The sequence below is a fragment of the Pygoscelis adeliae genome, unplaced genomic scaffold (genome assembly GCF_000699105.1).
Source record: "Pygoscelis adeliae isolate BGI_AS28 unplaced genomic scaffold, ASM69910v1 Scaffold160, whole genome shotgun sequence".
NCBI lineage: Eukaryota > Metazoa > Chordata > Aves > Sphenisciformes > Spheniscidae > Pygoscelis > Pygoscelis adeliae.
The window spans coordinates 6339853-6353814 of NW_008824035.1; the positions used below are offsets into that span (position 1 = coordinate 6339853).

The window sequence follows — 13962 nt, forward strand, 5'->3', positions numbered from 1 at the left end:
AGTCTGTCCTCAGTTCTAACACTAGCGTAAGTAACAACATGTTATAGTTTATACAGCTAGCCTTTGCCCTGTGCTACACAGTCCTGCTGGGGTTGTCATCGCGGTTCTAGAGTTGTTTTTCCTATATACTGAAATACTGTATGATAAGAGAGAAGAAATCTCTTCTTAGCTTGTTATACTAGAATGACTGTGTTACCATGTGTTTTTAAGAGAAAATACTTACAGAACCTGAATTGATATAGACATAAACTCTTCCTTCTTCTCTGACGGTACTTTGCATTGGAGCACCAACTAGCAAGTCTGAGAGGCCATCTGAGTTCAGGTCCACAGCACAAACTGCAGCTCCAAAGTAAGAACCAAGCTGTGTGCAAACAAGAAAAAATGTTATTTCTGAATTTTGATGAAGACATGCTAGAAGTTCTAAGGTGCAGAAAAGTAGTATGAAAGATTTACCTTTTTACCCCTTAGTTCAAATAGAATATTTAGTTGCTTCTCAATGCTAAAAATGTATGCCTAAAATGAAAAGAAAATATAAGTGGAGTTCAGCAAACAGTAATCTGAAATACTGTCCTGTGCTTCCTCTACAGCATGTGCTAGAGAATCAGCAAAGCAACACACAATATCACAAGGTACAACTATTTACTATTTCCTATCGGTACCTTTCTTTACCACCATAGTTCACAGCAATGTTATCTAGACTATCCTCCCCCATTCCTTCTTTGACTTTTCTCCCCATGAGAAATCATATCTATCTGATACTTGTCTTTAATACGTTAATCTAAATTGGAAAATCATGGGTGGGTATGCGGGGGTATATTCTTCAATCCAATAGTATAGACAATCTCTTACTTTACCAGTCTGTTCCTGTTGGGGAGCCCCTCCAATTACTTCTGTACTGGCTGATGTCAGAAAATGTCCAGCTCCAACAGAGTATCCTGTAAATTAGAAATGCACTATTTAATACTGGAAGTGCTATATAAAGGAAAAAAAAAATGGGAGCATCACGTATAGAAGCTGTCAACACCACAAATTATTGTGAGTCTGACATCCAGACCTCATGCAAGTTAGCAATGAAAACAGAAAATTTTTGAAATATCGGCAAAAGATCAATACAAACAGTAAGTTCCAGCAAGCAGAATCAAGTGTCAGAAACACTCTTTTCTTCCCAGGATCTCAATTACCCGCCATACTTTAAAACCCAGTACAATAAATTGCGAACACCTTCTGTCAATGCATATTCTACAGTTGTTCAGAATATGAGTCCATATTGTAATACAAATAAAAATGATCAAGTGTCCACACAACGCAATGTGGAAACACTTAATTCAATCGTTACTCTTTGACTACTGTTGTAACTGGACTGCAGAAAAATGAAATGTAATGCTACTTATATGCATGGGCACATATACATACACACATACATAGAGCACTGTGGATATACACATATGAAAATGTCAGGAACAAATTGGACCAAAAACTTGATTATGTAATAAGAAAACGTTGCATCAGCTTTTGTAAGTGAATCTATGTAACAAAGTATTTCCGTATGTGGAGACAGCTCTTAACAAACAGGACCATATTTTGGTGCAGACGTCCAGCCACAGAATTGCAAACTGAAGGCTAACACCTTCATCTGTAGCTACACAAGTCATCCTTACTCTTTCCAAAATACATTATGGCTAAGTTGAAACAGGGAAGACAGTTAACATATTCTGCTGCTCTTGCATTTACTGAATGACTGTTGATTTTCACAGCATACAGAGAAAATGGAAAAATCATCTTGGATCAGATGAGAATGAGCCTTAAATCTTTCATCTGTGAAGACAACTGTCTAGAATTCAAGTTCTCATTAAGCCAGCTTTTTCTTTTCATATTTTAAGCTAAAAGAGGTGCACAAGGCAATTTATCATTTAAAGGTCAACACCTAGTTTTTACTTATTCAACAAAAAATTAAGCTTAAGTGGATGAACTTTAGTTTACCCCCTCTGACCTTTATTTTCTAGTTACTTTGGTTTTGCTGAAGTGTAAACATTGGTAATTCTAATGAACTTTTTTTTTTTTAAAAAACCAACAAAAAACCAAAAAGCAATCACACGAAAAGAAGGTGCAGTAATCAGATAGTCCTCATTCTTACTGTGGTATTAAAATGTTTGGTGGGGGTGAGGGATCGCATAATTGACCCTTTAAATTTAAAGGCATAGTCAAATGAATTCTAATTTCCAGCCCCAGAATTCTCTCCTCTTTACCATTTCTGAAGTTTTTCAGTTTTCTGAAATGTCATTTGCTGTTCTCAGATTCCTAAAAGAAACTACCTATTACTTTGTGATTTCTTTAAGGCAGTTTGTTAAGTGTCTAAGGTTACTCTTTCATCAGGCCCAGCTGATTTGAAAGACTGACTGACTTATCTAATTCCTTTTAAAGAAGTCAGTTATTAATCGCCAAGATACTCTGAAGTAGTCAAGGAAATACTACCAAACATTATGTATTACCAGCTTCTCTTTCTAACTTCTTTCTTTTAATTGTCTGGTACTTAAACAGCTTTGTTTCTTCCAACTTATGGAAAACGTTACGATACTTTTGCATACTCTTCCTGCAGACTCTAATTTGTTCATTATTACTCTTTGACAGTTTAATGAAAAATGTAAATAAAGAAGCCAACTTCTCAGTCCCTGCCAGAAGAAGGATAGTGTAAGTAGATAATTATGTCTAGTCATGCGCTTGAATTACACTCTGGTCATAATATACTTCCACCACTTGGTAAGGATATTTTTGTTCATTTAAGGGAGAGGCAAACTCAGTCTTCCAAAAAAAAAAAAAAAAAAAAAATATTTGGTAACAGAATTAACCTTAAATAGATTTTGGCTTTAAGATGCCAAAGATGGGACAGAGCAGAAGCTGAGGGAGGGGAAGGAAGGTATCTTTTCATTCTTTCAACCACATTATGTATTATTATGAGGGAACAAAGCGGAAGTTTAAATAGGATGGAATAATGCAAAATTTAAGGTTTATCACAGCTGCTACGGTAGAGACACACAGATGAGCCAATGCCTTGGCTTTCACTTTCCTGTAGAAAGGGCAAGATTAGAGGACACATGGCTCTGTCAAGCTAGCGTGCTGGCTGTTACGGTTGCATGAGGTCACTGGAGAAGTATTTGTGAATCAAACTCCAGCTGATCTCATGTCCTGGATGGCCAAGAGAACTAAGAGAGACCACACGTGCGGGAAGGCTTTCCCTGCACCCTCCCCAGCACAGTCCTTATGCAAGCCTATATCTGGCTTTTGGCTATCAGTGACTTGACTCATTCGTTACAGAAATTCTTACTCTTATAGGAGCAGATATCTGGAATGAGCTTTTTTCCTCAGACAGGTGCAATATTTTTTCTGCTGATTGTTACTGGAAAGCTGGAGCAAGCATTTTCTGAAGTTTTTCATTTGTCCTATGAAAGGTTAGAAATGTTACTGGTTAACCATAGTGATCTGGGTATCTGATCACCTTTTACCACCCAGCATCTCTTTTGCTTGACTTGCCCGCAGAGCCCAACTGCAGCCTTTGCAAGGCTCAGTACTGAATTCTGAAATATTAGCTGCTTTGTATTTCTAACAGTTATTTCGTAACGTATGCCTGCTTCCTATTGTCAAAAGAGTGAAATCGGAAACAGGAAAAGTTTATCCACGTGAACCAGATCTATGAATGGGAAAATGCAAAAACCAATGGTCACAGGCAAAAATATTCTTGCTCAGGAGTTCAGGAAGGACAGACGAGCTTTTCTTAGTCTTCAGTAGTGAGAAAACTGAAGCTGCTGATGGTTGTGGCATAAACCCCTATAAATTCTAGCACTAAATCCAGCTAATGACTTGGATATAGGTACATGAGTAGGAGCTTCATAGCTTGCTTTGCAGACATTTGTTGATAAGGTTTGCCTTCCCATGTATCCAGACCAAGATATGGTTGGAATTTTAAAAAAAATTAGAAAAAAAAAATCACAACCGTAGGCAAGTCTGTCTCTTAAGATCATAGCATACTTCCCCTTATTGACAATGCAATTAAGACTTGTTTCCTTGCAGCTTTCACTGTAACCAACTTTTCATATTTCTGTTATATATGAAATCATTATGTCTTTTGCTATGAAAGCCCTTGGCAGCATTTCAGACTTAAGAGTGAAGTGCAAATCGTTGCTAACCAGAAGCACAGCTCTACCTTCTAAATCAAGAAGTGATAGAAACTCAGTGGAGAGATGATAAAAACAGAAATCCAATGTTTGAGAAGCTTCCATGTAAAAAGAACAGAGAGGAAGCCTTATAATTAAATAATACTTAACAAAATCAGAACACATCTTTAGAACCCTCGCTTCTGGGACTAATAAAGAAAGCACTGATAAACACTGTGCACTCACTTCGAGATCAGCTGTTTAGCTAATTCTTTTGACTTATATTTTTGTAAAGTATTAAATATTTTTCAGTACCTAGATAACTGCCAAATTTCACTTGATTATTTGAATCTGTATAAGCATGGATTGTATTTGCAGTTGTGTTGTATACAAAAACAGAACCAGTCCAATAAAATGATCCAGGGGCTCCCATTATAATTAAGTCCTAAAAGAAAAATAAAACAAACCCATGTTATTCATATTTAAATATTCATGAAGATAAGCAAAACAAGTCAAATGCTTTTCTTTAGATCTCCTGTGAACTCAGTGAAATGCTACTGGAGAAGCATCTGGCTCAGTACTGGGGGATTACCACTAGGTCACAGACAACATTTTTCAGACTTTCTAAAAATGTGGTTATATATAAACTTTGAGCTGTGAACAACTTAAAAGAGAGTAACAAACAGGATATTCTCTTCTCAAAAGAGTTTTTTAGAAATCATAATCTTAGGGTGAAATGGAGATAAAATAATACAGAATATTACTCTGTAAAGCAAGAAGGTAAGTGTTATTAGTGTTAATCTTACATTAAACAGATGACTTTAAAGAGAATAATAAAACTTCATACTCCGTTATATTCATGCTCTTTTTCCAGATGAAAAGTAATTTTGGATTTAGTAAGATGTAAAAGTATTCTTAGGAATAAAAAGTAAAAGTATTAGTTGGGAATTATCATTCAAGTCTTACCAAGATTCAATTAAAAAGAAATGGGAAAAGTCTGATTTTTCCCTCCCACAAAAAAAGATAGTGTTAATGTTTGCATTTACATATACACTTTTACGTATGTATACATATATGTAAGTATATATATATAGAGAGAGAAGTTTGGTTTCTTTAATACTCACCTCAATGTAAAAACTAGACATTCCAGCCTGGCATGACCCATGGTTTTCTCCAAACTTTCGCACATGATCTGGGAATGGGCAAGAAATATTAAAAAGGATGAGAAGCATGTAGTTTCAGAATTTGTTACCAGGTCTTCAAGAGAAGTTGAAACAAGTTAAAAAAAAAAACCAAAACATTGGTTTTCAGTTCTGTAATAAAACTAAAAACACTGGTTTCCACTGTATAGCCTTTAGCTTCAATATAATATTGTAACAAACTCAAAGCACTATGTACTACTTGATCATAGCTTCCTTTGAAATCTTGTGACTTTAAAGGCTATACTTTTCTTTTTAAATTGTTCCATGAATGAAATAGCACAAATACTTTGAGCAGCACAGCTAGATAAGCTTAACTCTTCTCTTCCACTCTGTATAATTCAGGCATAATCTGATTGACAGGTTTATGTATCTTGATAGGAGTTGCCTCGATGCTCCACTAGTGCTCTGAAGGGCTTGTGTTATGGCTATCTTAGACACATTGGTATCTATCATCCTTAGCGGTTACCTCTACATCCAACTCTCCCAGCTCTGTTTTCGTGCTTTTCTTTGCTAACTGCCTCCCATCAGGGTTCCCTTCATCTCATCCATAGATTTGTTCACTTAAAAAGTCAACGAAGATAAAAGCATGATTTCACCAATGCTCGTAACAGTCCCCGAAGCCAGCAGCAGGACGTTTGATGGTGTTACTCTATCCGTCTGCACGGAAAGGCCAGATAGTCAGCTCTTCCTTGCATTGGCGAGGGCCAGGGTCATGAGATCGTTCTCCTGGATGGGAAGGAGGTATGAAAGGGAAGGCAGCGATGGACTTGTTTGATAGCTTCAGGTCTTGACTCTTATTCTGCTCCTGCAGTCCTCTGAGGAAGGACCACTGAAGGTCTCACACCACAGCACCAGCCTTGGCAGGAGGGAAGCAAGGAATAGGGACACAGGCTGTGTCGAGGAACCACAGCAGCTTTGTATCAACGGCTAAGGAGTGGACGGCAACAATCACGTGCAGATATTAATGCTGCTCTGCTGTGAGGCACTCTCCTGAGCAGAGCAAGCAAATGACAGAGTAAAGGAAGGAAGGATGTCCTCTACTGGCCTATTTTTGAGAAGCACACATCCTTCAGTGATCCAGTCCAAGGAACAAGTATTCTGATGCCCTATTTAAACTAACTTTTTGCCTGTTGAAAGCAGCTTTTCTTTGAAATGATAAACATCTTGCTAACAAATTTACATCGTAGGTTGGGCTCGTATCATCAGCACTCAATCCTCAAACCTTTGGCTGCAGAAAGCCTGCTCAGAGCAACACAGGCTCTTCACAAACTCCGCACCATGCAATGATGTATCTTACCCTTCCCTACAAAGGACCCAAGCATTCTGCTTACCTATATAGCATGGGCATATTCTTCTGCTCAGTTCAGTTCGAAAATCAGAAGAGACGGCAAAACAAATACCGTATGGGAGTTTGTGTTCATTTTTTATGTAAAAGATATTTTTCCATCTATGTCCACAAGCCTATGGATAAAAAACAAACATGACGTTTGACACAGAAGCATAAGAAAGGTGAAGGCAGTCTGACAAACAGACACGCAGCTCCAGCGGTTAATACATACAACGATAGATCCATTTTCTTTTGGCTGTCTCGATAAGCTGACACCCAGCCACTGATTATCACGCTCTTCCAAACAAGTCTTCCCACAGCTCTCTCCATTGGGGTTGCCTAGGACACAAAGACCAATGCTCTGAACAGGGGGACAAGCTGAAGGGCCACGTGGTTGGTAACAGGAGCACCCAAGAACCCTACAGGGAGGCTGCAGTAACTCAGGTTTGGTAGACCTGACTTCTGTCTCTGTCTTACAAAGGCCACGCAGACTTTTCACTTTCTTCTTGAATGAAGGTACAACTGCACATAGCCAAAGCGAGCATACTGGTTCTGAACACGATAGGTTGGCAGTGAGGATTGGCTTTTCCATCATTATTGAAATTAAGATAGAAAGTGACGTTACACTCACAGTGACGAAGGGCTGGCTTTGCAAGTGTTCTTCAGCCTAAAAGTTCATAAGAAACACAAATAATACCCACGAATGCTACCTAAACTCTAGCCTAAAGCAAGTATCTCTCCAACTACATATCTATTGGTAGCAGACCTTAAAATGATCTCTATTGCAAATGGCCATCAAGTAAAGGGTGTATAACTGCAATCTCTACTGGGGATGTCAGATCATTATGCATGCATGTCCTGTGTACTCCTTGCACTGTTGCAATTATTTAGCAGTAGCTCTTTGTTTTTGTTCTTAAGGAGAGTTAATTTTTAAAACTTTAGAGAACATAGTGAAATTTCTTCTAACTCCCCCAAAAGGCTACAGTATTGCCAAGTTAGCAAATATTTGCTTCCTTCTAGAAAGCAGTAGTGGTACCCACGGTAAGGAGAAGCTACACATTTAAAAGCATTCTAAGTTATAGAAAGCAAGCTTTTCATTTGTAAGATATTTGTATAAATAAGCATTAACCAAATTATTGAACCACTATTTTCTATGCATCAGCATGACACATTTATGAAAAAACTTCTTATAAAATAAGGAAACACATCAGGTCATTTGAACAAGCTCTTTTGCATAATTTTTAAGACTTTCCCAGATTCAATGCAGTTACTGGCGAACTTGAAACTTTTGAGGTTTAAGGGGTTTAGTTACCCAGAAGAGGGCGCCAATACAGATCACAGAGTAGCAGTGCTGACGGGGACATGGTTTGAGAGGAAGACACATAAATCAACACCCCCCCAAAACTGTGCTCACACCAGAGCTGAAACTTATTACTGTCCAATGCATTAGAGAGTTTAAATAAATAAACTCCCAATTTAGTGAACTTGCTGAATTCCTTTTACAGGACATACAACTGCACAATATTGATCAAGTATGGAAACAGGATAAAGGGATACACCTTGTCTATTTAGTAGCCAGGAGAAAGATGAATGACTGTGGGCTTTGCTACGTACATTCTCACAACCAACACTGACTTAAATGATTTTATATCTAGGACGTCATGGACTTTTTGAGAGAAAATACCAGATTTATGGAATCAAGATAATTCTTTATCACATGGTAAGAAAATGTCAGGAGAAGCATCTGTAGGAATAAAACCCAACATCCATCCTTATTTCAGAGCTTGTTGCCTACTGTTTTGTGACAGGCCTAGCAATGGACATTTGTCTGAAGAAACTGCTGGAGCCTTGATTTCTTCTACTTCCATACTACCTCTCCACTTTTTCCAAACATCACGCTTTGTCCCTGCTCCAATGGAAAGACCAGAGTAGTGCAGTCAGGAACCCCCCACCATACTGCAGAGAGGACGACACACCCTGCGCACCGCAACTGTGCTCTACCTTCTTCCAAAAGCAACACCCTTCACAGGATCAAAAGGCATCTGACCCTTCTTCTTCTCTTCTTTACTACTTCCTCCCCCATGTGCCCTTCCCTAAGATAGCAAGGAAATAGTATGCAAAATCCAAGTAAACAGGAACCAACCTTAGCACTCATAATAACATCACACTCAATTTTCTGTGGGCCAAGAGATTTTATGTTACTGTAATTTAATAATTCCTGTAGGTCATCTTGTAATTAACAACATGTGGGCTCTTACTCCAAGACAAGCACAAAGTAAAATGCCTTACTTTAAAAATATACTAAAAAGAAGTTTATTCTTCTGCAGGTTGTCAGTTACTGAGGTTTAAGCAATAAGCTTCTGAATTCTCCTACTTGGCTAATGTCAGTGTCATGAACTTCCACGTACTGAATACATACCATTTTCAGACACAAGTTCGGAATTTACTTTTGGAATTTAATTTTGGAGTTATGTCATGTAGAACTCCTCACTTCCTAAGGGAGACATTTCCATGGTTTGCATGAATTATAGAGCATGTTAATCTGATTGAAATCTCCTCAGAAAACAAAATTCCATAACACTCCCACGTGTAAGAATTAATCCTCCTTTAAATCAGAAAAGGCAATTCTGGTAACTCCCTTCTAGCAATGCTTTCCGTTCTCTTATGACAATGACTTACCTGGGACTTGTTTTATAGTGTATGTGGATTTGCAGGAAATGGAAGAAGTGGAGACGACCAGCATCATAAATTTAGATCTCAAGAGACTTTCTGAGACTTTCTGTCAGAAAGTGAAACAAGACCAGATAATGATGATGTGAGAGATAAGAGGAAGTTTTGCTCGTCTCAGTGCTTCATTCCTGTGCCTATTTCAGAGGTCCGTAACAAGAAAAAGCACCACCATTCCTTTGTGCTCCTTGGAGGTATTCCCCTTTTCCTTGGCTCCAGCACATGTTCTTGATTCAGGTTCACTTTGGCCCTCTGCTGACCTGCTATCTTATGTCTCCTCTCTTTCTCTGACTGGCAAGTATTCAACCACCTTGGAAATGGTAGGCCTTTGTGGGCGAGAGAAGCGTGAGCTGGACATCCCAGACACGGTGAGGAGTCCCCGCTCAGGGTATGACATTATAAAAGCTTTATTGAATGAGAAGAGAAAATGCTGTATTCTGCACAAGCAACAGAGCAGCACTGCATACACTCAAGAGGACACGGCAGCTTGGTTGCCTCAGGGAAAAGGAGCACGCGCTGTCATAAAGTCACCGAGAGATAAGTAATTGCCCAGCCTGTGTACATTACACAGCTGGAAGATACACTTCTGCTATAATCCCCGCTGCACGCATCCACAGAAATAGCACAATCGCATATAAATAAGGTCACAACTTATAAAGCCACTTCTAGCTTTGGCCTCAAGGACTCTAATACAGATGTTTGCAATGTCATCTGAGAAACCAGTTTTATATAACTTGCTCCAGTGCTTTCCATGCACAACAGCCTCCCATGATCCTTTTTATCCTCCCAGAACTCCTCTGGTCCTATTGCTAATTGATTAAAACCATGAAGTCTACTGCAAAGATGACAAGCCTTCTGATATCCTCCTCCTAGATGTCAGGACCTCATCAGACTCTTTTTCATTCATCCAGGGCACTCTTTTCTCTTTTCACAGATTTCATAGGTCTCATCCCTCTTAGATCTCTCAAACCACTTCTACCCAAAACATTTTAGTTAAGTGCCAGCTGTTTCCATAACTCTGTAACAGACCTAGGTCCAGAAGGTCCTGTCTTTCTTGGAATATTATGGCTATTTCAAAGGAGATCACTGGCAGGGTATGAGCAATGCAAGTGAGATCAAACAGCAAAACTACCAAAGGCAAAACTTACTGAAATCAAAGTTGAACAAACACAGGTCAGCCTCTTGGGGAAAACCATTAACTGTTCACTTTTCCATTGTAATGATTCAGCTGGGGGAGCTAGAGGGCAATTTGTTCACAGGTTAATTGTAGCAGGGACTTAAAGGAAGGGTGGAATGCTGAAACTGCGGGCAAAGCTTTCTGGTCTTATGTTAAACAACATGCACTGAATTTACTGTGTACCTTCGTAGTTAAAACTTTTTTTTTTTTGGTTTAGACTTGATGGCAAGTTTTATAAATTGTTTTCTGTATTTTTAGCCAATGAATCACTCTGTTTCAACTCTGAGAGAAATTTTGTTGAAGAATTTCTATAATGTTTTGCAAGTCCAAAACATCTAAAGGTCAAAACATCTAAAGAACTTTGTGCAAATCCCTCCGCAATAATCTGTGACTACCCCAAACTGACGTGGGCAAGGCCTTGAAATTCAAAAGCCTAGGAAGACTGGTAGAAGACAAACACTTAGTGCTCCAAATAATAAACTTGAAGCATTGTATTTTGTATTTGTACCTAGAGCTTGACTACAAGCCTCTGTCTGCATCTGACGTAAGTCATCATTTAAAAATACTCCACATAAAATAAATCAGCAGTCTAAAATACTTGACATCATTGACAAAAGTAATAGAACTAGAAAAGAAACTCTCAAAACATTACTCCTCTATTCAGTAATCAGAGAGAGATTTAAAAGTGCCAGTGAGGGACTAGGAAGACAAAGATCTGTTAGTGTATCTCATGGCAGTGTATCTCATGGCTCCTCTCAACTCTTAAACCAGCCCAGGCCCCTGCAACACCTTGAACAACATTAAAATTCTCTAAAGTATGCCTGGATGAGTTATTTCCAGATGCTGGGATGATTGCAGCACAGGAGTATTCCCAGCAACTCTTTCTCAACTGAGGAAGCAAATAGGAATGTGTGACATAAAAAAATACAACAGCAGTTTTGTGTGATCAGAGGCTCCCTAATTGTGCACGAATCCTTCATTAATTCATTATGAGAGTTTCAAGGCTATTTTAGTGAAAAATAGAAACAAAGTGTTTTAACATATTTATGTCTCTAAGTAATTAACATGCATTTATTACAGAGGCCCAACATTTGGAAAAACCCACTTCTATTGCTTGTTGTCACCTCTACATTTCTATGACTCATAATTAGAAACTTATTACCTCAAAGATTCGTTTACTGAAAGAAATGTGAATTCAAGTATTTAAGATAGAAATAGCTATTTCTCAATTTGCCTGTCCCAGCAATGTAATATATCACTGCACATTTTTCAACGGAAATTACCCTATTCTACGAGATCAGAACCCAAACTTGTCAACTGGCAAGAATCCAAGCAGAAAAATGAGGAGGTCACTGACTGAAAGACACAGCGTCGATAAAACCATTATGTGCAAAAGTTGCTGACAGCCTGAATGAGTTAGACAAGAGATAATTAAGTTCAGCTTTGCAATTGCAAGTTCCCTTGTGTATTTCTGTGACCGCTCGGCAGGATGGCAGAGGCTTAACAACTCAAATACTATCCTACTTCATTTACATCCCATGCACCACAGCCGCCTTTGGCTTCTTCATTGACCTTATTGACCTGTTTTACAATAGAGCACTTCTTTTCAGTATCTATTTAACTTCAGAAATACTGTAGACATACATTAGTGATGTAAATATGTCATCTAACACTAAGGGAAACAAATATTTTGCAAAAATCTCTTGTGGTATCACTGTTTTTAAAAATGCAGGACAAGACTGTAAACATCATTGTGTAACCCACAGCCTCTAGACCTGGAAATAGAAGCTGTGTTAAATTAAGCCTTTGGAATCATATGAACATTTTCATTCACCTGTTGCATCATTTTGTTTAGAATCCCCTAAGCTACTGAGGAAAAGCCCATCAAGATACTTCGTTAGAGCTTTTGTTTCTCCACTGACTAAACACGTAAGTCGAGAAGTACTGCAGATGTATGTAGTTTTCAAAGAACCTGAAACTTTCTACCCTTCCCCTCCTTTCCTTCCCCCATGCAGCGAAGGACTATTTTTACCTCCAATACAGGAGTAGGGGTTTATTGCCTCTTAGCATGTGCTATTTCACCACTTTAGTTGACTACTTTGACTTTTGCAAGCCTCCTCTTACAAACAAGCAGTTGGAGAAAAAAGCTCTTTGTTATACATCATTTTTCAATATCTAATACGGGAATGAAATTACTCAAAAAAAAAAAAAAGAAGAAAAATAAAAAGAACTACTTGGGCTGGAATAAGTTTAATTGCAGTTCTTTCTATGAGCAACTGCTTGTCTTTTCCTTATGTGGCTACAAGTAAAGCACCACTGAAGTATCTTAAGTTTTCGTACTTTAGTTACAAAAAATAACTCTTATTTCTATCTGTAGGAAAAAAATAGATAGAACCCATCAGTTCTAAGCGTTATGCATAGATGTGTAGAGAAATAATTGTTTTAACATTGTTGTCACAGAACGCCGCGTTCTGCCCTGAAAGCCCTTCGGTTCATGGTGCACTATCGCTTTCATTGGTTTCAAATATTTTGAAAACCCTTTCCCGCGCTTCTTATCCTTATTGGGCAGCAAGTTCATAGTTTTAACGGATCGCATGGTCTCGGTCACAGCAGGATAGAAAGTTCAGGAAGCTTTCTATGCATAGCATAGGGACAGAGTGAACGGCACTGTATGTAAGGGGGACAAGAGCAAAGCCCAAAGCAGTTCATGCATATTCACCGTAACCCATTGCAAAGTGCTCTCCTTCTTAACAAGTATCAAACACCTGGAAGTTGGATACGTGCATCCAGTTACGCCTCCAAGCATGGGGACTGGGGAGGTAGAGAGGAGTTAGGTTAAATGCAGCAGCTGGAAAAATTGTTTCAGCCAAAAATAGCTTTGTTTCCCTGAAACTCAGTTTTTCAACAAATCTGCAAGCAGGGAGAACCCATCTGCAAGTCGACTGTGGTTCAGAGTTACTTTAGGGTGACTTCTACGAAGGGAAGGCTTTGCAGAAGGAAAGATGATTTAGGCACATACTTCCACCCCCCATCTCTGAGCTAATTACATTCGCCCTCTGCTCTGAAAGCTGAATTAGCTTTCTGCTGAGAAGTACGAGAGACAGACAGAAACGCGCACAAGGCTTTTGAACTGGGTGCTGAAAGGTGCGAAAGAAAACTGTGGGAACGGGAGCTGTCACAAGCGACTTCTCTAAACCAAGTTTTGGTGCATTTCTTCCTGTCTACAGAAAAAAAGGTGCCACCGTTGCTGCTCTTCGGCGATAGCGTCGATCTCGCCCTTTAGCGAGAGGTAAACGCCAGTTTAATCTGGAAAGGACCCAGAAGAAATCGCCCGCAGCCTTGAAGGCAGCGTCCCGTCCCGCCGCCGGCGGGGACACCCCT

General features: G+C 38.9%; 1 protein-coding gene across 1 annotated transcript in view; it reads right to left on the reverse strand.

Annotated features, from left to right (window-relative positions):
* Positions 1-13962, reverse strand: part of ITGA4 (integrin, alpha 4 (antigen CD49D, alpha 4 subunit of VLA-4 receptor)) — a 40282-nt gene that overhangs the window by 24865 nt on the left and 1455 nt on the right. The window contains exons 2-10 of the mRNA XM_009333152.1: positions 13824-13960; positions 9357-9456; positions 6910-7016; positions 6682-6811; positions 5273-5340; positions 4464-4593; positions 850-935; positions 454-513; positions 224-361 (exon numbers count right to left, since the gene is read on the reverse strand). Coding sequence (XP_009331427.1) covers positions 224-361; positions 454-513; positions 850-935; positions 4464-4593; positions 5273-5340; positions 6682-6811; positions 6910-7016; positions 9357-9456; positions 13824-13960 — 956 coding nt within the window. The remainder of the gene's footprint in view (positions 1-223; positions 362-453; positions 514-849; positions 936-4463; positions 4594-5272; positions 5341-6681; positions 6812-6909; positions 7017-9356; positions 9457-13823; positions 13961-13962) is intronic.